At 37.2% G+C, this 21696-nt stretch overlaps 1 protein-coding gene across 12 annotated transcripts in view; it reads right to left on the reverse strand.

Moving 5' to 3' along the window:
• Window position 1: 1 nt before the first annotated feature.
• PPP3CB (protein phosphatase 3 catalytic subunit beta) overlaps window positions 2–21696 on the reverse strand; it is a 59070-nt gene continuing 37375 nt past the window's right edge. For 4 of the 12 annotated variants that reach the window (XM_009458714.4, XM_063780765.1, XM_063780767.1 and 1 more), the window contains exons 10-14: window positions 17596–17673; window positions 9669–9753; window positions 7899–7996; window positions 3070–3099; window positions 2–1617 (exon numbers count right to left, since the gene is read on the reverse strand). In XM_009458714.4, the coding sequence (XP_009456989.1) occupies window positions 1439–1617; window positions 3070–3099; window positions 7899–7996; window positions 9669–9753; window positions 17596–17673 (470 nt within the window). In that variant the 3' untranslated portion in view covers window positions 2–1438. Of the gene's footprint in view, window positions 1618–3069; window positions 3100–7898; window positions 7997–9668; window positions 9754–11845; window positions 11873–17595; window positions 17674–21696 lie in introns of all 12 variants that reach the window. The other 8 variants (XM_001142940.6, XM_063780768.1, XM_063780769.1 and 5 more) reach the window with 6 other exon arrangements.

A 21696-nucleotide genomic window follows, 5' to 3' on the forward strand; every position in this document is an offset into this window, starting at 1 on the left:
ATAGGAGCAGCGGCCCATGCATGGAATTTATTGTGTGCTACTGTTTATAAAATACTCGAATAGTCCTGCACATGCATAATATTTCCAACTTAGACAGGAGACCATACAGGGTGCACTTTCTGGCAAACAAAACAATAGATGGTTCCGCTGCCTGGAGCTCTGAGTTGTATTCCAGGGCATGAGGGAAGCAGGCCACCAAAGTAAAGGGAAATACCAAACTACAGTGGCAATCAATACAGGTCAATAATTGTGAAAAATTAGCACATGGTTCCATTTAGTTTAACCAAGCAGTTCAGTAACTATCAAAAGAAAGGTTTCAACATGCAGTCTTGACTTTTATGCTTCCACTAACATCTGAATGACTGAACAGAACCATTGCTTCTAGGCTGCATTGCTTAATCAAAAACACTTCCAGAACATTTTAAAATTTCCTTTGCATTAAAACATAAAAATGATAGAAAGCCAGCAGCAAATCACCCTGGTGGCTCTTTAAGCAACTTGAGTACTCACAATAAACTAAAATTTCTCATAACATCTAGGTAACCTATACATGTCGTACCTGTACATCATAGGTCTATATATTAAATATTTGCAAAATGAAAACATGCATACACAAAATACGTCAAGTTTTACAGACATGATTTGAATTAAAATTTACTTTGACAATGTACAAACTTCTTTTAAAGTACCTTAAATGAGTAATTCTGTAATTCTTCATAATTTTGAAATTTAGAGGTTTTCTTCTTAAATCTCTGGGGTGTAAGTCTTAAAAGATCTGGGCAAAAAAGACTCTAAATTAGTTTTTGGATTTGTGTTCAAGTAAGAGAGCCTGCCTGGAAATAGGATATGCATTCATAATTAAAAAATACCAAGACTATGTTACAGAATTAGCCACATTTAAGAACTATAGACCTGAGGTCAACATTTTGTATAAATGCCAACTGGGTTTCTCGGCATTTTGCTCACAATTCAAAATACAGCTAGTAACCTCAGAAATGTATTTTAAGACCATGCTAATTCATCCTTTAAAGACATTTCATGGAAAAAGAAAAGTCCACATTAGCTCTTAGGATTGCATTTGAAATCATGATTGAAAAACAAAACCTAATTCTACTGAAGGGGAAAAGAAATCTGATTTGTAAACTTAAATGTGTGAACCACAAGCATAAAATGGAGGTGTGGATGCCCTCCACTGGAAATTGCCCCAAGCCCCTTGCTCACTGCTCTCCACCTTGGCAGCGATGACCCAATCTTATCAGATAGCACATGTCCCAGGGCCCTCAAGCCTCCATCCAGGAAGGGGGCTAGGGTCTCAGAAGCACAATGGTTTCTTCAGAGAGACTGTGAAATTTACAGTCAGCTTGGCCGACCCCTCCAGCTCCTCGGGTGATCTGTCCATTTGGGGCCCGAGATGTGAGAGTCCCTGGGAAGTCGTGGGTCACTGGGCAGTATGGTTGCCCGTCCCGTGGTTCTCAGTGGCATGTGCGGTGTTCAGAGAATTGAAACCATCTTGCTGTACAGCATCTTTCCGAGGTGGCATTCTCTCATTGATCCTATCCAAACCCTTTGCCTCTTCAAAACTGCAGATTCTATGTGGTGGAGAGAATCCTCGTATTGCTTAATAAAATGCAAATTTGATAAGTCAGTAATTGAAAAACATTTCTGAGATTTCAAAAACATAATTAATGATTTTTAAGAAGAAAGAAATTAGTAGCTGTAAGTAGCAACACATAAATCTTACTTTAACTGAATCCTATCCTCATTTCAGTCTTCCCTTAAAATGTGAAATGTTTAAACCTAAATATAAACATCATAGCTTTATAGGTGACAAGTGTTAGCAAAGCCTTCCAAAAAATAAAAATACAAAAAAAATGTTAACCCTCTCCTGCCCCCAAAATCAACCTCCAGGCAATCGTCTCAGGGTCTCAGTCTGACTTCTACTATACCAATTATCTCCTACATCAGTCCCTAAGATCACCAGTGACTATCACAGTAAGGCAGCAATGAGAGTAGGGGCAAGTGAGGAGGCTAAACAAGGTTAATCCTCAATATACAAATCTGTACCAAGAGCTTGGGAGGAGAAAGAGTTAAAGAAAGGTTAAAATACAGTAGATCAGAACTATCTTGGAGGTCAAGGTCAGCCCATCACCACCAATATAACATTAAAAAGGTGGGAAGTGCCTCCAAGAATTAGATCTGTGTATGGCTGATAGCAAAAAATTATTTATAATCTCGTAATTTAGAAGATGTTCTCCTTAATTCATTGGCCATACTGCACAGTCTTTGGAAACTCAAATCAAAATAAATGGCAATTCTCCACCAATTGTATGGTTTCTCATTCACTTCATCTAGAATGATGCATCCTCCATTATTAAAGTGTTCATAGGAAATATTTTCAAACCACTGGTTATAATCTGGTTGCTTAATATCTGCAATCCTTAGGTCTTAGTCTGGCACATGAACCAAACAAATGGCTGGGGCTACAAACACTGAGGAATGTGAAATACCAAGCCAACACATATATATATGAACATAATCTTATCCATAAACTATAGCCCAAACTGCAGCCAAAAAAGAAAAAAGAAAATCATTATAGTGACAGTTCCTGTATTCTCAGTCAGGCACACTAGTTTGTAAAAACAAACTCACACCTATACCTAGAGGAGGATTCACTTAGGGAAAAAAAATCTGAGTAGCATAGAATCATGCAAAATATGGAACAGATCTCTATTTGCAGGTCAGTTTGGCAATTTCCATTAAAACAGGCAACTTTATAAAGCTATACTGTATAGCATAACATGCTATACTCTAAAGAAATCAGAAACATTACTTTCTGATTGCATATTACACCGGAAAAAAGAAAAAGACTGTCACCATAGACATCAGCCCTTCTGATTTAAAAATGAAAAATTAAAAAAAGAGGGCTGCAAGGCTTCTAAACTTGATGAATCAGTGAGTCTGATTCATCTTGGGCTGTAAAAGCTAGGAGTAAAACACACCCACAGGACATTCTCTGATGCCCACCCACACACCACAGATCTCTGCCCAGCACAAGGACTCTGATCATACCTTTTTCAGCCTCAATAGCCTCAACTGTGGCTGTACAGAAGTGAGCAGAGGCATGCAAAATGAATGAGAGAGATGAGAAGGGTCATATTGTACAGCAGAAAAGGCAATGATCACTTAAAATATCACAGTATCCCATACTACATCATCATTTACAATTTAACATAAATAGTACCCAAATTAGAGAGCCCCATCCAAACCCCCAATTCCTGACACAGCACAGTTTACACACAGCACTATGACAACATCACTCAGAGCACAGAACACATAAACCTACTGTAAACACAGACACCTCAGCACCCATGCAAATGCACTCCAGTATTAATTACCCATCTTGAATCAGTAATTTGATGGCCTTAGAATTTTCCATTATGTTTATTATATCACATCCATCACAATCACAGGAAAATGCTCTAGGGTAAAATTATAATAGAATTGTAGCAGAAAAGCAAACAGAAAAGTCTTTTCTTTCATGTCAGTGAGAACAATACTCATTACCAGTTGGTTCCCTAAGACATAAACTAGAAGGGGTCAGCAATGCTTTACCTGTTACTTCTAATTTATAAGGCAAAACATAAGCTGCAAGAGCTGATATGACTACAGTGAAATTTAAGGGCAGTAAACTTGATGAATTACTATAAGTAGAACAGTTCTGTGGCTCTGTTCTTTGTGGGGGACCTGAAAGGACTTCTCCTGTCTACCAGTAACTTCCTTTCTATTCTAGTACTGATGTTCCAAATACCTACAGATATTAACATCTATAGCCTTAAAAAATTCCATTTATACTGACAGAGTTTATCATGAACTCAAATTTGCCTCAGAAAAAGACTACTGAGCATCTTTTCAAACTCATCTACCAATTAAAGAGACATTAAGGAAGAGAAGTGAGGTCTTACAGGCATAAATTCTAATTATTTCATGATATAGACACATAGGTCATATTATAAATAAGAAATACATTATTGGTATAGTGTGTCACTGGTCCATTTAGAGAATTTCACCATAATTAGTCAAACATTTTATAGTCAAAGATTCTTTTTTTCGCTCATTTCTGGGTTTGAACTGTATAAAGAGCTCACACTGAGGACCAGGACCCAAGATAGCACACAACAATACTGGTTTACAATATTGTCCATTCCCCTTATTACTCAGAATATTTGTAAAAGTAATGCCCTTGTCTCTCCTATTTTGCTTCTTCTGCAATAAGGCCAATTAGAATAATTATTCCTGAAGTGATCTTTTAGCAATTAACATGATTTAGAAATAATTTTATCCAAAGCAATTATTAATGTAAAAGAAACTGATGAATCTAAGGTATTAAAGTGAACTAAGTTAGAAAATGTTGATCTTAACCAGACAGTAAAGTGAATTGGGGACCCAAAAGAATTAGGACGAACACTGAATAAAGGAAGAGTTAATTTTCCTTAACTGTTAAACTACATTACAAATCGGGCAGGCCATGGAAGATCATGCCTATAACCCCAGCACTCTCGGATGGCTGAGGTGGAAGGATCCCTTGAGCGTTTGAGCCCAGCCTGGGCAACACATAGAGAGACCTCATCTCCCCCCAAAAAAAGTTTAAAAAATTAGCCGGGCATGGTGGTGTGCATATGTAATCCCAGCTACTCGGGAAGCTGAAGCAGGAAGATCACTTGAGCCCAGATTGCTAATTGCAACACTCTATCTGAAAGGCACTATTTCTCCTCTATTTGTTTTCAGTTATATAGGGCATCTTGTCATGGCCTTAATAAGTTTGAGCATAGTGCTATCTCAAACTGTGTTCCTCAGTACTATGCAAGATAAATGACCAAGAGGAATTTGGTATTACTAACATAGAATTGGCCACATATATTTCCCATATAGATCCTGGTGAGGGTAGCATTACAGTGCTAGCTCCCAATCAAATTTCCCAGAAAGAAAACATACATAAAATAAAGATGAACAGAAAATCCACCTCCAATAGAGTTGTGCAGTTTGTAAAAACACTCAAGAAACATCATGTAAATTAACTTTTAAAGTTCTTGAAACGACAATTTTTATTTTCTGACAAATAGGCACGAGGTCTTAGAATTAAAATTTTTTCCTTTTGCAATACCTAACTCTCAGTTATACACACTAACATCAGGGAACATTATCTACTAAAATTTAAAATGTAGGATAACTTTTTAAAAAATAATCACAAACATGCAGCTTTTGTATGACTTTTGTTATTTGTTTCAAAGTGGATTTATCTTATGCTAGGAAAATAACTTTGACCAAATGCCCAAACCACACTATCAAGAGCTAGCAAAACTAGAAGCTATCTAGTTTAAGGGGTCCCAAATTAGACCCCTTAAACTCAATTCCTTCCAGTAACTTAGTCCATGCTGAGAATAGAGAGTCCCTCCAGCAAAGCTGCTGTCTTTCAAACCTCCCCTGCAGTTGAGGGTGGTTTCAAAGTTGAAGGAATGAGCTTCAAGCCGTGTACAAATTAAGAATAAACAGAAGTCAACAAAGCATGTAATTAGCAGGGGCTAATCGTGAAATCCGAAAGCAAGGTTTGCTGCGGATACAATATAAAAGTAATGTTATATCCAAGGATAACTGAGAGATGACTATACTGTAGATTTATTTAAGTATGATACCCTTTTGGTTTTATTTTTCTTTTCTGAACAAAGAAGAGTATAATATTTTTGAAGCTATTAAAGTTCATCCTTTTCTATTAACATTTTTACTAGTTTTATCAAATGTTTAAGATCTTGTTTTAATGTACATTCATGAAATTCTTTTTAGTTCATTTTTCTAATGTTTACAATATAATAAGAAAAATGGAGGGCAAGGAATGTAAAGCAAATCAAAGCAGGTTTTTTTTTTTTTTAAAGAAAATCAAAAAAAGAAACCTCATTCAGAATGAAAATTTATAATTTCAAAACACAGTGTACTTTTCAGATATACCAGTGGTGGTAGTGAACAATACAATGACATTTAAAATAGAACATGTATAGGCTACAAGTAAAAATTGTTTACAGGAAAAAATTTTTTTTTTATTGAAAAGCAATCATTGGCCAGGCACAGTGGCTCATGCCTATAATCCCAGCACTTTGGGAGGCTGAGGTCAGAAGATTGCTTGAGCCCAGGAGTTTGAGACCAGCCTGGGCAATACAAAAATATAAAAAAATAAAAAATACAAAAAATACAAAAAATTAGCTGGCTGTGGTGGCATGTGCCTATGGTCTTAGCTACTTGGGTGGCTGAAATGGAGGACTGCTTGAGCCCAGGAGGTTGAGGCTGCATTGCACTCCAGCCTGGGTGACACAGCAAGAAACCAGACCCTGTCTGTCTCTCTCACACACACACACGTACACATGCACAAAAAAAAAGAAAGACAGAGAGAGAGAGAGAAAGAGAGAGAGAAAGAAAGAAAGACAAAAAGAAAGAAAGAAAGAAAGAAAGAAAAAGAAAGAGAAGAGAAGAGAGAAAAGAAAAAAAAAGAAAGAGCACTTATTATGGAACCAAGTGAAATGAAATTGTGAAGTCAAATGTAAATTCATTCAAAACGTTAAAATTGCCTATTTTTTTCTCTCTAAAAAAGTCACTAATTACAACACCAAAAAGAAACCTAATTATGACTACGGAAAACATCAGATCTGTTGCTATTTTAATAGACAATGACCCTTAGAGGGCTGTCAAAAGTGACTACAAGAAATTCAGGCTTTTCCACATCATGTATTTTTGCTTTCCAACCACAGGAAAAGAAATCTAGACTGAATTACTGTGTATGGTCACTAATACTCACATCACTCTCTTCTATTTAATCTGTAATGGGCTTTTAAAAAGTTAACCCAGTATTTACACAAATATTTACGCCAAAAAAAGTTTTTTAAGTATAAAATATTCAATGAGCCAGATTACAGGAATGCTTTACGTATAATTCTTTTTATTTTCATGCAAAATAAAGGCACACTTAATAACACCCTTTCAATTTTGACTTACAGGATTTAAATTCAACCCCTTATAACAATGACTTAATATCTAATGTTACATTCATGTTCAGAATGCACAAAGTGCAGCAACAAATGCAGCAAACCTCAAAACAAGGTGCTACAAAGCTGCTTCTACATTGAAAGACAGACAAGTGTCTGATGGAGTAATTTAATTGAACATACTTTTACAGACATACAGCTAACCTAAAGAAAGACAGACAGATTTAGGAAAGCAGCTACATCTGCAGAGGAAGGAAACAGCATGTTACAGACAGTTAATTATACATAGAACATTTGACAAACACCACAGAAAACAAACTTTGGCATCATTTACCAGGGTACAAAACCTTGCACAAATCTTTTGGTAACTGAAGGGCATAAGTAATGTTCTGGGGCCTAAGCAGGTAGTTAACTCTAAATTAAGTAGTTTTAAATATAAGCATAGTCCAATACAATGACATAAATTTAAAAAATTAAAAAAGAAACTTGGAATTACATTTCCATTTTAGTAACAGGAATATCCCTGATTCACATTCTGAAACTGGGGCTTTTAAAAGAAAAGGGTGAATTAGACAAATGAATAAATAAATATTTCAGACATTATGATATGAGCTGCTCCCATATCATTTCATGAAAAGCTGAGGAACTGACCATTATTTTCAATTGAAAGGAATACCCATTCTATCAGTTTTCTGCCCTGATCAGGTATTAATGAGACACTAGCTAATACAGTACCCTGTCTAGGTCAGCTGCTGAGACAGGAACTAAAAAACAGAAGGAATTCCCTGCATGCATTATGTGAATTGTTAGCAAAAGAGTGAGGTGTGCCCCAGTCCATCTGAGGCACAGCAAGTTGCATAACATCATTACCACTTTGCAGGGTCTGCCGTCCTCCAGCTAACACTCCACTAGGCAACATCCCTGTGGGAGTCAGGCCCTTGAGTGTCAGCACACTTTCACTCTCCTCCCTATAGCAGAGAGATATAACAAATATCAGATACTTCCAACAAGTACTTAATTTAAAAGAAGACATAGGGTCTAGATATAGGCCATATATAAAATTCATGACATTCATTGCTATTACCATATTTTCCTCAATTTCAAGACATTAATTTTTCTATATTTTAAGTGTTTCAGGTATGAGGGTGTGCCTTACCACTGAGGCATATATTATTTTTCCTGAAAAGCTTTATTAAATATGTGGTAAGATTCATCAAGGGGCATCATACTATTGAGAAAATATGGTATTTCATATGCTCTGAAGTTCAAATGTCTGATGTAGTCAGTTGTGCAAACAAATTTTTAAAGACTGACCTATTCATTTGTACCCTTAAACCTGGTCTTCCTGAATTAACCCCAGGGAAGGCAATTTATGGCTCCAGCACAAGGGACTTCCTATATGGATGAACAAGTTCATCAAGAATACTCTAAAAAGTATCCCCTCCTTCTTATCCTGCTCTAATTTTCAAGGTGTGAATTTAGTGTTATCACAAACGGAAGAGAGATACCAAAGATGAGCAATAACAATCACCAGAGTCAAAAATCTTAGCTTCAAAGGGACTTGTGTTCCCATCTTCAGTATACAAATATATAAACTTCTTTTTCTTTTTGAGACAAGGTCTCACTCCGTCACCCAGGCTGGAGTGCAGCGGCACAATCACGGCTCACTACTCACAACTTCCTGGGGCTCAGGTGATCCTTCCATCTCAGCCTCCCGAGTAGCTGGGACCACAGGTGCATGCCACCAAGCCCGGATAATTTTTGTATTCTTTTTTGTAGAGATGGGGTTTCGCCATGTTTCCTAGCCTGGTCTTGAACTCCTGAGCTCAAGCATCCGCCCGCTTTGGCCTCCCAAAGTGTTGGGATTACAGGCATGAGCCACCCAGCCTAAGGGCCTAAGTACCCTTTTTTTTTTTTTTCTGAGACAGAGTCTCACTCTGTCACCCAGGCTGGAGTGCAGTGGCGTGATCTCAGATCACTGCAACCTCCACCTCCCGAGTTCAAGTGATTCTCCTGCCTCAGCCTCCCGAGTAGCTGGGACTACAGGCATGCACCACCACATCCAGTTAATTTTTCTATTTTTAGTAGAGACAGGGTTTCACCATGTTGGCCAGGATGGTCTCAATCTCTTGACCTCGTGATCCACCTGCCTTGGCCTCCCAAAGTGCTGGGATTACAGGCGTGAGCCACCACGCCTGGCCAGGCCTAAGTAACTTCTTTATAGGAAGAATGATACCCTGTTGCTTTTTTTCTTTCTTTTTTTTTTTTTTTTAGACAGAGCCTTGCTCAGTCGCCCAGTCTGGAGTGGCGCAGTCTCGGCTCACCGCAACTTCTGCCTCCTGGGTTCAAGCAATTCTTGTGCCTCAGCTTCCCGAGTAGCTGGGATTACAGGTGCATGCCACCACGCCCGGCTAATTTTTGTATATTTAGTAGAGATGGGGATTCACTATGTTGGCCAGGCTGGTCTCAAACTCCTGACCTCAGGTGATCCGCCCGCCTTGGCATCCCAAAATGCTGAGATTACACGAGTGTGCCACCATACCCGGCCCCATTTTGCTTTTAGATGCGGGACAATGCTTGTAACAAGGTACAATAAACGTAATTTCTGCAAAACAAATAATCAAGAAAATATATCATTACCTGAGAACAGAGAAGACTCTTGCCATCTTGCCAATTGCTCGAATTTTGTTTCTTATGATTTCTTTCCGGGCTGCAGCTGAACCTACTTTCAATGGAATAAATAGAGAGAAAGGCTCAAGTTTAGGGCATGCATGCTTACAATATTCTATTAGCCTGTTCCACACTCATCTAAACCAGTACCAAGACCCCTGCCACCAGCTTACATGGGGGGGACTAGATGAACTCATGCTAAAAAATGTCTTGCTCTCTCAATGTTTAGCTCAGCATTGGTCTAATACTGGGGTCTGATAAATATAGAAATAAAAAGTAATCCACAAACTTTAATATTTTACTCTACTAGCTAATCAGTAAAACAGCAATGGGGAAAAAAAACAAACAAACTTGAGCCCAACTTGCATTACAAACCAGAGGGCAAAAACTGATAATAATCCTATAGTCTCTGTTTAATTTTCATGACAGCCTATGGCATGCAGACTAACAGACAAGAATTTGTAACAGTCCTGTAGTCTTATTTAACTATCACAAAGTATTTGACATGCAGGCTGACAATATCCCATCAGACTATGACAGAATAAGCTTCTTTGCTTTGAGTTGGTCTAAAATGAATGGCATGAAGGAGCTACTGTGCAGGTAATCCTGAACTAAGGGCCATACCAGCATTTCAACAATGCACCAGGTGCCTAATGTACCAGGTGCTCCTAAGGTCATGCAAATATATACAATCTTTTACATCTCTAGGTGAGTATGACATAAGCAACAAGAAAAACATGGCTAAAGGATCACTACTGCTTCATCTCTAAAGGGTTAGCTGTGCTATCTACGACTGATGTAGAAAAGAATAAACCAAAATAACTAAATCCTTGGCTGAAGAATGACTCAAAGGTTTTATCTTCCTTCCCTTGGCCTCCAGAAAGAACAACATCAATCTCAGTCCTGTTATTTCATATATAGCAACTAGAATCACTCTGGACCCAAAAGTGTGGTTCCTTAGAGCCGTGCTTCAACACAATGGAAACACACATGGAAGCACCATGGTTGAGGAGAAGGTTAAGGAAAGGCTAAAGACACTAATTCAAAAGGGGCCTTAGGTATACAGAGGTCTGAACAACTGTAAGTCTTCTGGGAGAGAACATCTCATTTAAAATTCAAGCAGTCCACAATTACATATAATTAAAAACTAAGATAATGACTGGATCTGACTGCAAGAAAAGAGAAAAAGAAATCCAACTTGAAAGATAGAAACAAAAGACATATTTTAGGGGAAAAAAATAGGCTCCATGACATGTTTATGATCTTCTAAAGGGTAAATATTATGAGCACTGAAGCTACAGCTTTTACAAGTCCAAAACTGTGTGGGTACCTGGGTACCACAGCACTCTAAACAGGTATTTTTAAAATACCAAAAAAAAAAAAAAAACCCACAAAAAAAACCCCAAAAACTAAAAATATAAGAATCATAGAATATTAGAATTTGAAGAGACACTGGAAATACTATAAAGTGCAATCTCCTCATTTTATAGACAAAGAAACTGAGGTTATTAAGTGACTTGTTCAAGGATAGAAGGTAAGTCTGATTCTCTTCTAATAAATGATTATAAACATTTTGTTTTAAAATTGACAGAATTTTAAAGTAGCTAGACTGGGGATAAGCAGTAGGGTGTTGGGGAGGATGGCTGTAATAAGTACATTCATATTTTCAGATTTAATTTCTATATCTATAAAACCAAATGACATGTAAACTATACTGATATCAAATGAAAAATTCACAGGAATATAAAAACACTGTACAAATCAGGATTTTAAATCAGTCTACAAACACATCATGCATCATATTAAAGTAAATGGTCACAGTAACATTTCTTTGGGAAATAATAGACAATCAAACAACCCTAATCATGCAGGGAAAAGTACAAAACATTACAAATAAGCAAAAGAATGAAATTTTAAAACAGGAATGAAAAGGAGGGAAAATATTTCCATGCACAGAAAGACAGATATCTTGGAATATGACTTCTAAAAATACCAAACACTAACACAGATAAAACTTAAGCTAAATTTGCACAAGGCCCAAGAGGACTCTGCATAGACATTACTCAATGAATGTGCTAACTTACATGGACATGAGGATAACTTATGAAGTCATATTTCAAAACAATGTTACTCTGTCTGGTCTGTACCTTTTTTATTGCCATATATGAGCCGTTCTTCAGATGGAGAGTCCAGAAAAAAGGAAGTGAATGATGGAGAAAAGGTGGTTGAGACAAATAAAAAGATAGAGATTTAACTTGGCAGTGGTACTGAAGAATGAATGTAGAAAGAAAGGGAGAAAAATGAAGGCCCTCATATTTGGAAATTTGAAAAATGTAGTACTGTAGAATCTGGTGAATAAAGAGGGATGCAACTAGGTAGAACTCTAAAGTAAAGATTTCTTAAAAGACATGTGCATGGAAGAAATTATGGACAGAATAACTATCATATCTGATGAAAGCAGACATAATTAGGGACAGAAAAAAACATGTGAAAACACATAAGACTGATAAAAGACTGCTAACAACAATTGCACATTTATAGTCATACCCCTAAGGAAATGTGTCACCTGTGGAAGTATGTTAAGTAAAAGGTAATGACACAAATGAAATACAAACTTGTGTGGTTCTTCAAGGACACCAACATCTGCAAAATCTGTAGTACATTCAGAGAAATGTAGGTAACTTTATAAACTGCCTCAGTAGAAAACCTCACCCCCTCCCAACAAAGGAAAAGCTAAACCTCCCATATTCCCTAACAAGAGCACATGATTTCCTAAATCTGAATTGCAGAACTTTTGCATATACTCAGGAGCAACAGTATGTGCTTTCTGTCCCCAATCCAATCTGGGAATTTGGGGGACATCTTTTTGCAAAAATAGCAACAGATTGTTTCAAATCAAGTAACAGTTCTAAGAGTAGGCAGCTGGGGTGGTTTCATTTGAGCTTTCCATATCTTCCATTCTAATGCTGAGATATATTATTCCTTTATAGGAAATGTATTTATTTTAGTGAAACTGCAACACATATGGATTATGTACTTCCCTTTACCAAACTGAAGACAAAAGATAAACACCTGGAAAAAACTGCATGCAACCTAAATATCACAGAAATCAGTTTTCAAAAATTCTCTTTTATGATTAACACTTCTAAAACGGATGCTATGTGCGTTTATACATTAGTGTTAATGCAAATTTTTGTCTTAAAAATGATCCCACACATACACTAAACAATACAGAGCACCAAAGATTTACCACTTAACAACAGTCTTATGCCTTTACCTAATCTTAGCTTTTTTTTTTTTGAGACCGAGTCTCGCTCTGTCAACCAGGCTGGAGTGCAATGGGGTGATCTCGGCTCACTGCAACCTCTGCCTCCCGAGTTGAAGCAATTCTCCTGCCTCAGCCTTCAAAATAGCTGGGACTACAGGTGCGCACCACCACGCCTGGCTAATTTTTGTGTTTTTTAAGTAAAGACGGGGTTTTGCCATGTTGGCCAGGTTGGTCTCGAACTCCTGACCTCAGGTGATCCACCCGCCTTAGCCTCCCAAAGTGCTGGGATTACAGGCCTGAGCCACCGCGCCCAGCCATCTTAGCTTTAAATATACAAAAATTACTTCTTCTTTCCTGACACTCAGAAATCTCCAATCCTGCTCTCTTTCCCCAAAGAAAAACTAAACCCTTATTCTGATTCCACAGCCATCCCATCAAGTTTTCTTTCTAAAGTCAGATATCTCCCCAGACCAGTTCCATAGAATGGTTCACCGTTGTGTAGGAAAAGAGGAAGGAGAGAACAGAAGGCACGCCGTTACAGTGAAAGGAAAGGAGAAAAGATGGAGGGAGTTAGAGGGAAGAAATCAGGGAGTACAAATAAGGAAGGGAAATAAACCTATTTCCAGTAGTTCTTTCCCTACCCCACTTTAAACCTTAGTATCTATCCGAATCTCCTCCTCTGTCCTCCATTTCCTCAACATTCTTTTCTCTTTCAAACTATTCCCATTTCTCCATGCAAACTCCCAGACTCATATTCCTAAAACTTTCTTAGAGTCCCTACTCCTAATACGTGGTACTGGAAGAGTGAAAAAAATGAGGAGTAATTGTACCTGCCCTGTTAGCAGTAAAGGGAGATCTATTTCTAATATTCAAAGCTGGAACTCAGTGTATTTTCCCATAGAAACATTGTCATAAATGGTGCTTAACAATTTTTAAAATTATTTAAGAGTGGGAAAGAATTTTCATCCTCTCTATTCCCTCAGTTTCTGAATAAGAAAACCTGAGAAATTAGGTGCCTTTTCTAAGATTACACAGCTAGTGAACGGTAGTGACAAGACACCTAAACCACTGATCCTTTTCATTAAACTGCACTGCCTCTTTAATGATCAAATTCAATTCATCCCTGGAATGCAAGAATGATAATAACAAGTGGATAAATTATCATACTAATAGGAAAAATACTGATAATATATAAAATCTTCTCATTAGAATATAATAAAATTTTATATTTATTTCTGGTTCCATCTCAAAATATGACTCAGTATCTTTATTCATATAAATCATAGGTACCTAAAACCAAGTACTATAATTAGACTTAACAAGGAACCTTTTTTTCTTATTATTATAAGAAGAGGACTAAAGCATTATCTACCATCATTCCTATTTAACATACTATTGCAATACTCATAATAACTTTTAAAGAATAAAAGAAAGGTAAAAATACAGAAAATAAATAACAATATCAATCCCCTATAAATGACATATTTTTTAAAGTAATAGAAAACAAATTTAAAGTTATCATAGAAAATAATTCTGCTGATTCAAGTTTGTTAGATATAAGATAAACCCACAAATATATAGTATATTCTTTTACACAGATAGAAAATAAGAGACACCAGTTGTAATAGTAATAAGAACATAAAATACAGATGTATTAATTTAACTTGATAATGACAAAATTTTTTCAAAGAAAAACTATATAACCTTAAATGGAGGAAATAGTAAATAATTATATAGAGCAAGAGTTCTTGGTCTTAGTTTGGAAAACTAAATACTATTTTTTAAAAAAGAAAGAAAGAGAAAGGAAGAAGGAAGGAAGGAAGGAAGGAAAAACAAAAGACTTGGCCAGGCATGGTAGCTCATGCCTGTAATCCTAGCGCTTTTTGAGAGGCTGAGGTGGGAGGACTGCTTGAGGCCAGGAGTTCAAGACCAGCCTTGGTAACATGGGGAAACCTCACTCATCTCTTTTTTTTTTTTTTTTTTTTTTGAGACGGAGTCTCCATCTGTCGCCCAGGCTGGAGTGCAGTGGTGCGATCTCGACTCACTGTAACCTCCGCCTCCTGGGTTCACTGTATTCTCCTGCCCCAGCCTCCCAAGTAGCTAGGACTACAAGCACCCACCACAATGACCGGCTAATTTTTTGTATTTTTGGTAGAGACAGGGTTTCACCATGTTAAGCCAGGATGGTCTTGATCTCCTGACCTCATGATCCACTCGCCTCGGCCTCCCAAAGTGCTGGGATTACAGGCATGAGCCACCACACCCGGCTGGAAACCTCATCTCTTAAAAAAAAAAAATTAAAAAACCCCCCTAGATTCAGATATAGAATTAACATAATATCAATTAAAACTCACTAAATATTTCACAGATTTTGAAAAATAGAAAACTTTCTAAAAAAAAAGTAGGCTATGTGGCAATAATTACTTCAATTATTCATTATCTCAATACCTACAACATTATGAAGTAGGTATTACTGTCACTTCTTTGAACATGAGAGAAACTGAGACTCAGAAAGGTTAAGTAAGTCATCTGATGCCACAGAGCCATTAGAAGGAACTAGAATCTGAGCCGAGGTCTATTCTTAAAACAGTGACAGCAGAACAGGGAAACAAAATATCTATTTGAAACTATTCAATGGCTGGGCATGGTGGCTCACGCCTGTAATCCTAACACTTTGGGAGGCAGAGGCGGGCCGATCATCTGAGGTCAGGAGTTCGAGACAAGTTTGGCCAAGATGGTGAAACCCCATCTCTACTAAAAATACAAAAATTAGCTGGGCGTGATGGTGGGCACCTGTAATCCCAGCTACTTGGGAGGATGAGGCAGGAGAATTGCTTGAACCAGGGAGGTGGAGCTTGCAGTGAGCTGAGATCACGCCACTGCACTCTAGCCTGGGTGAGAGCAAGACTCTGTCTCAAAAAAAAAAAAAGGAAAGAGAATTAAAATAAGGAAGAGTAATTATTATTCACTAACGTTTACTATCCAAACTAAAAAATAACTGATAATAAATATACTATGTCAGTTATTAACAAATGTGTAAGAATAAAAGCACATCTCTGCCTACCACCAACAGATGGCAATGGTAGCGCTTGTACAGTTACCTTGTACTTTCAACAAATGGGCTTTCAAATGTTTAAGAATCAAACCTGTTTGTAAGTAAAGAAATTTCTAAATAGGCTTCATTCAGATTTTGCTCGAAAAGTGATCAAATGAAATGGATAGTTTACACAGTTGGAAAAACAGTAATTTTCTTCTTAGCATCATTAGAAATCAAAGAAATGTAAACTTAAGCAACTATAATTTACTACTATATAGCCATGAAGAAAATAAGTAAAAATGACCAAAATCCAATGAGGTAGTCCTGTGGAGAAATATGTTTATGGATTCCTTGCTGGAGGCACTTCATAGTGGTCCAATCCTTCTGCAAAGCAATCTGGTAGTTCACAGCTAAAACAATGAAGCTAAAAGAATTACAGAGTTAATTCTATAACTCTATAATTCTCTCCAATAAATTTATTCCAAGGAGGAAAATAAAAGCTATTATACAAATATGTTTATTTTACTGCTATTCATAAGGATAATTTAGAACCCAGTTGCCAATGAGATTATGAAAATTAAATTTTCGTGTGTGTGTGTGTATATATACATTTTTTAATACAGACAAGGAAATCTTTCCATATTGCCCAGGCTGGTCTCCAACTCCTGGGCTCAAGGGATCCTCCTGCCTTGGCCTCCCAAAGTGGTGGGATTACAGGCGTGAGCCACCACATCTAGCCAAACATTATAGTTTATCAATGGACTTAGAAATACGTAGCTATTAAATCTTACCAATATATAGACCATGTTTAATACACGGAAACATTGAAATATTGATTACAACTATAAAAAGTATACTAAAACAAAGATGTGAGGGGAATATGGAAGGGAATCGTTTTCAGTTTATATATTGTTTACCTTTTTATGTACTCAGGTTTTAAATTAAACATTTAAATAATAAAGTTTTAAATAAAAATTTCAAAACAAAATAAAATGAATTTTGTTTCTATAGTATTACTTTTTACTATAAACATGCATTAGGTACATAGGCTTGTTGGCTTATGTAACAACAACGATGTATAACTTTGTTTCTGTGGAAAAAAATGCTTTCAGAATCTGAAACTAAATTAGCAAGTGGTCTTTTAGAACACAATCACACTAATTTAGAAGCAGTCTATTTTAGTGTCTAAAAGGCAGGAAAAGCAAAATTGGGAGTTCAGGTATGCTTCTGATGCACTAAGAATATTGTTCTAATAAAACAAATAGTATTTTTATCCTCTTTTCTCTAACCAGTGTCCATATTTGCCAAGAACTACATCCTTTTAACACTTCAATTTTCCTTTCCTTATCTTCTTTCTTCCAAATTTCTCCTTTCCCAAAGTTCATCTTCTTCCCCATATTACAATAAAAAAAAATGAAATCACTGAAATTATTTTCAAATCTTAATATCCAAAAAAAGTAACTTGTTACTTATCAAATAGCATAGTCTCTGAAAGCAATGACTATTTTTTGCAAAATAGTGTGTACTGAGGCTAGGCAGTAAAGAAATACCATTTCACAGTAAAAAAAAAATAGTAAGATGAATAATCATACCATCAAACTGGTCTTCACCTTCAGTCATTAGTTCATCATCAGAGCAAATACTCAGAACATTTACCAACATTTCTGTCACTATTTGGGAAAAAAAAGTTACATGTTAGCTGACCATATATAACTGTCTATACATACACATAGCAACTATTTTTACAAATGGTCAAATAATGTTTAGCCCAAGAAAGCAAACACATTCTTATACCAAGATCGATGGAATTTAAAAATGCAAAGGCTTTCAAAATGAAAGAAATTCAGTGGATAACAACTCTGAGAGAAAGAGATTCTTTATGGAACAAATTTTCAGGCCTCTCAAAAAAAAAAAAAAAAAATGAAGCCCCATAGAGATAAGAACAGAGATGAATAACAACTGAATGTATACATTTCAAATCTTCATTCATGGATATAGCATAATAAGAAAAAAAATCATGGCAGAGTTTTAGTGGTTCCAAAAAGTCTCAGGATTTAATCTTTTTTTTTTTTGGAGATGGAGTCTTGCTCTGTTGCCCAGGCTGCAGTGCAGTGGCGTGATCTCGGCTCACTGCAACCTCTGCCTCCCAGGTTCAAGCAATTCTCCTGCCTCAGCCTCCTAAGGAGCTGGGATTACAGGCACCCATCGTCACGCCCAGCTAATTTTTGTATTTTTTTTTTTTTCTTTTAGTAGAGATGGGGTTTCACCATGTTGGTCAGCCTGGTCTCGAACTCCTAACCTCATGATCCGCCCGCCTTGGCCTCCCAAAGTGCTGGGATTACAGGCGTAGGCCACTGCGCCTGGCCTTAATCTTTTAAAAACTGGCTCAGCAACTCTCTTGAAATTTATTTCTAAAGATTACTAATGACTATCTAACAATCTGAACCCTTGGCTCTTTCATAGGCTTAATCCTCTTTGACTATTCTATATATTTTTTTCCTTCTCTTTTCCCTTGGTTCCCAAGATTCTGCTCTTCTGGTTTTCCCACATTTGGATCATTTTTCCCCAAAACTTTGGATATCCTCAAGATTCTCTCTGCAGTATTATTCCTCCTATATGTTCAATCACTTGGAATTTCTGTCTATTATCATATTTATAGTTTCAATTATCACCTCGTTGAAGATGACTCCAAAGTCTGTATCTCCAGTGTTGACCTCTCCTTCAGGCTCTAGCTGTCCTTGGCTGGTTTTATTGTCAACTGTCTTTTTTTTTTTTGAGACGGAGTCTCGCTGTCGCCCAGGTTGGAGTGCAGTGGCGCGATCTCGGCTCACTGCAGGCTCCGCCTCCCGTGTTCACGCCATTCTCCTGCCTCAGCCTTTTGAGTAGCTGGGACTACAGGTGCCCGCCACCTCGCCCGGCTAATTTTTTGTATTTTTTTAGTAGAGATGGGGTTTCACCGTGTTAGCCAGGATGGTCTCGATCTCCTGACCTCGTGATCCGCCCACCTCGGCCTCCCAAAGTGCTGGGATTACAGGCGTGAGCCACCGTGCCCAGCCTGTCAACATTCTTAAACCATTTGCATACTGTATGTTTCCCCTACTAGAATGAAAACTTCATGAGTGTAGGATGTTGTTTAATTCACTATTATAACTTCAGAGCCTGGCACTGTGCCCTGGCACATGACAGGTTCTCAATAAATATTTAACAAATAAGTACACAAAATAAGAAAGATAAAAGCAAATTTCAATTAATAAATAAAAATGTCTATTGAATATTAGCACCTAGATGTCCTGAAGGCACCTAGAAATGAACATATCCAAAACAAAATTCAATACTTCTACAAACCACTTTTTCCTGCTAATAAATATACTAAAAGCACCCCACATGTCAAGTACTACATTAAAGCTCTAGGATTCAGATATGAAAGGCACAGTCTCTACCTTCAAAAAGCTTACTAACTACTGAAGGAGACATTAAATATCAACTGCAAAAGGTTGATGGAAAACATGCTGTAAGTGTTCAAAGATATGCAAAAGACCTGCTGGGGAAGACCTGCTGGGGAAGGCAAGGCTTTTGCTAGATAACATTTGAGAGGAATCATGAACTAGGAGTTTGCCAAGTGGAGAGGGCAGATAAGGCATTCTAAACAGAAGTTAAAAAAGTGATGTAGTAGTCATTTATCACAACAGAACAGAGAGTCCAGAAAGAGAACCTGATATTTAAGGTCAATTGATTTTTGACAAGGGTGCCAAAACAATTCAGTGGCTAAAGAACAGTCATTTCAACAATGGTCAACTACAAAAGAATAAAGCTGCAAATGGTCACATGCGAAAGAATAAACTGCACTCCCCCTACTGCACATCACATGCAAAAATTAATTCAAAATGGATCAAACACCTAATGTAAGAACTAAAACTCTCAGAAAAAAACAGGGGCAAATCTTTATGAGCTTGGATTAGGCAATGATTTCTTAGGTATAACAACAAAAACACAAGTAACAAAGGAAAAAATAGATAAATATGACTTCACCAAAATTAAAAAACTTTTTGAAAGAAGCCAGTCACAAAATACCATATACCATATGACCTTATTTACATAAAATGTCTAGCAAAGGCAAATCTATAGAGACAGAAAGATTAGTCTTTCTGATGGTTACACAACTCTAGAAATATACTAAAACCAACTAAATTGTATGCTTTAAATAGATGAATTGCATAGTATATATATTTCAATAAAGCTGTTATGGTGTATACCTTAAATATACACAATAAAATGTATCTTTTTTAAAAATTAGAAAACTTTTGTGCTTCAAAGGACAAAAAAAATCAGGCATGGAAGCATGTGCCTGTAATCCCAGCTACTTGGGAGAATGAAGAAGGAGGATCACTTGAGCCTAGGAATTTGTGTGAGACCAGCCTAGGCAACACAAAGATCCCATCTCTAAAAAAGGAAAAAAAAAAAAAAAAAAAGCTAGTCATGGTAGGACATGCCTGTAGTCCTACCTACTTGGAAGGCCATGCGGTAAGACTGCCTGAGTCCAGGAGTTTGAGATTGCAGTGAGTTACGATTGCACTCCAACATTCTAGCCTAGGTGATGGAGTGAAAGCCTAAAGGACATTATCAAGAAAGTGAAAGTCAGCTAGGCTGGGGGTCATGCCTGTAATCCCAGCATTTCAGGAGGCTGAGCAGGTGGATCACTTGAGACCAGAAGTTTGAGATCAGCCTTACCAACATGGTGAAACCCTGTCTCTACTAAAAATACAAAAATTAGCCGGGCATGGTGGCACATGCCTGTAATCCCAGCTACTTGGGAGAGTGAAGCAGGAGAATCGCTTGAATCTGGGAGGTGGAGGTTGCAGTGAGCCAAGATGGTACCACTGCACTCCAGTCTGGGTGACACAGCAAGACCCTGTCTCAAAAAGAAAGAAAGAAAGAAAGAAAGAAAGTGAAAGTGGAATGGGAGAAAATTATTTGTAAATCATATACATAAGGGACTTGCATATAGAATATCTAAAAAACACAACTCAATAATTATCTCGCATGAAACAACTGAGACAGAAAAATACTGCATGTTCTCATAAGTGGAAGCTAAATAATATATGTACATGGAGGTAGAGTGTGGAATGATAGACAAAGGAGACTTGGAAGGGTAGAGAGGTGGGAGAGGTGTGGAAGATGAAATTACTTAATAAGTACAATGTATGCTAGTCTGGTGATAGATACACTAAAAGCCTTGACTTCACCACTATGCAATATATCTATGTAACAAAATTACACTTATACTTCATAAATTTATATAGACAACAAAAAAAGTTTTGTTTTATTTTTTAGAGACGGAGTCTCACTCTGTTGTCCAGGTTGGAGTGCAGTGGTGTGATCTTGGCTCACTGCAACCTCTGTCTCCCGGGTTCAAGCAATTCTCCTGCTTCAGCCTCCTGAGTAGCTGGGATTACAGGCACGCACCACCACACTCAGCTAATTTTTGTATTTTTAGTAGAGACAGGGTTTCACCATGTTGGCCAGGCTGGTCTTGAATTCCTGACCTCAGGTGATCCACCCGCCCCGGCCTCCCAAAATGCTGGGATTACAGGTGTGAGCCACTGCACCTGGCAAAAAAAATTTTTTAATAAAGAAAATTTTAAGAAAAATAACCCAATTATAAAATAAGCAAAGGATTTGAAAATATATTCATC

The sequence above is a fragment of the Pan troglodytes genome, chromosome 8, assembly GCF_028858775.2.
Source record: "Pan troglodytes isolate AG18354 chromosome 8, NHGRI_mPanTro3-v2.0_pri, whole genome shotgun sequence".
Taxonomy (NCBI): Eukaryota; Metazoa; Chordata; class Mammalia; order Primates; family Hominidae; genus Pan; species Pan troglodytes.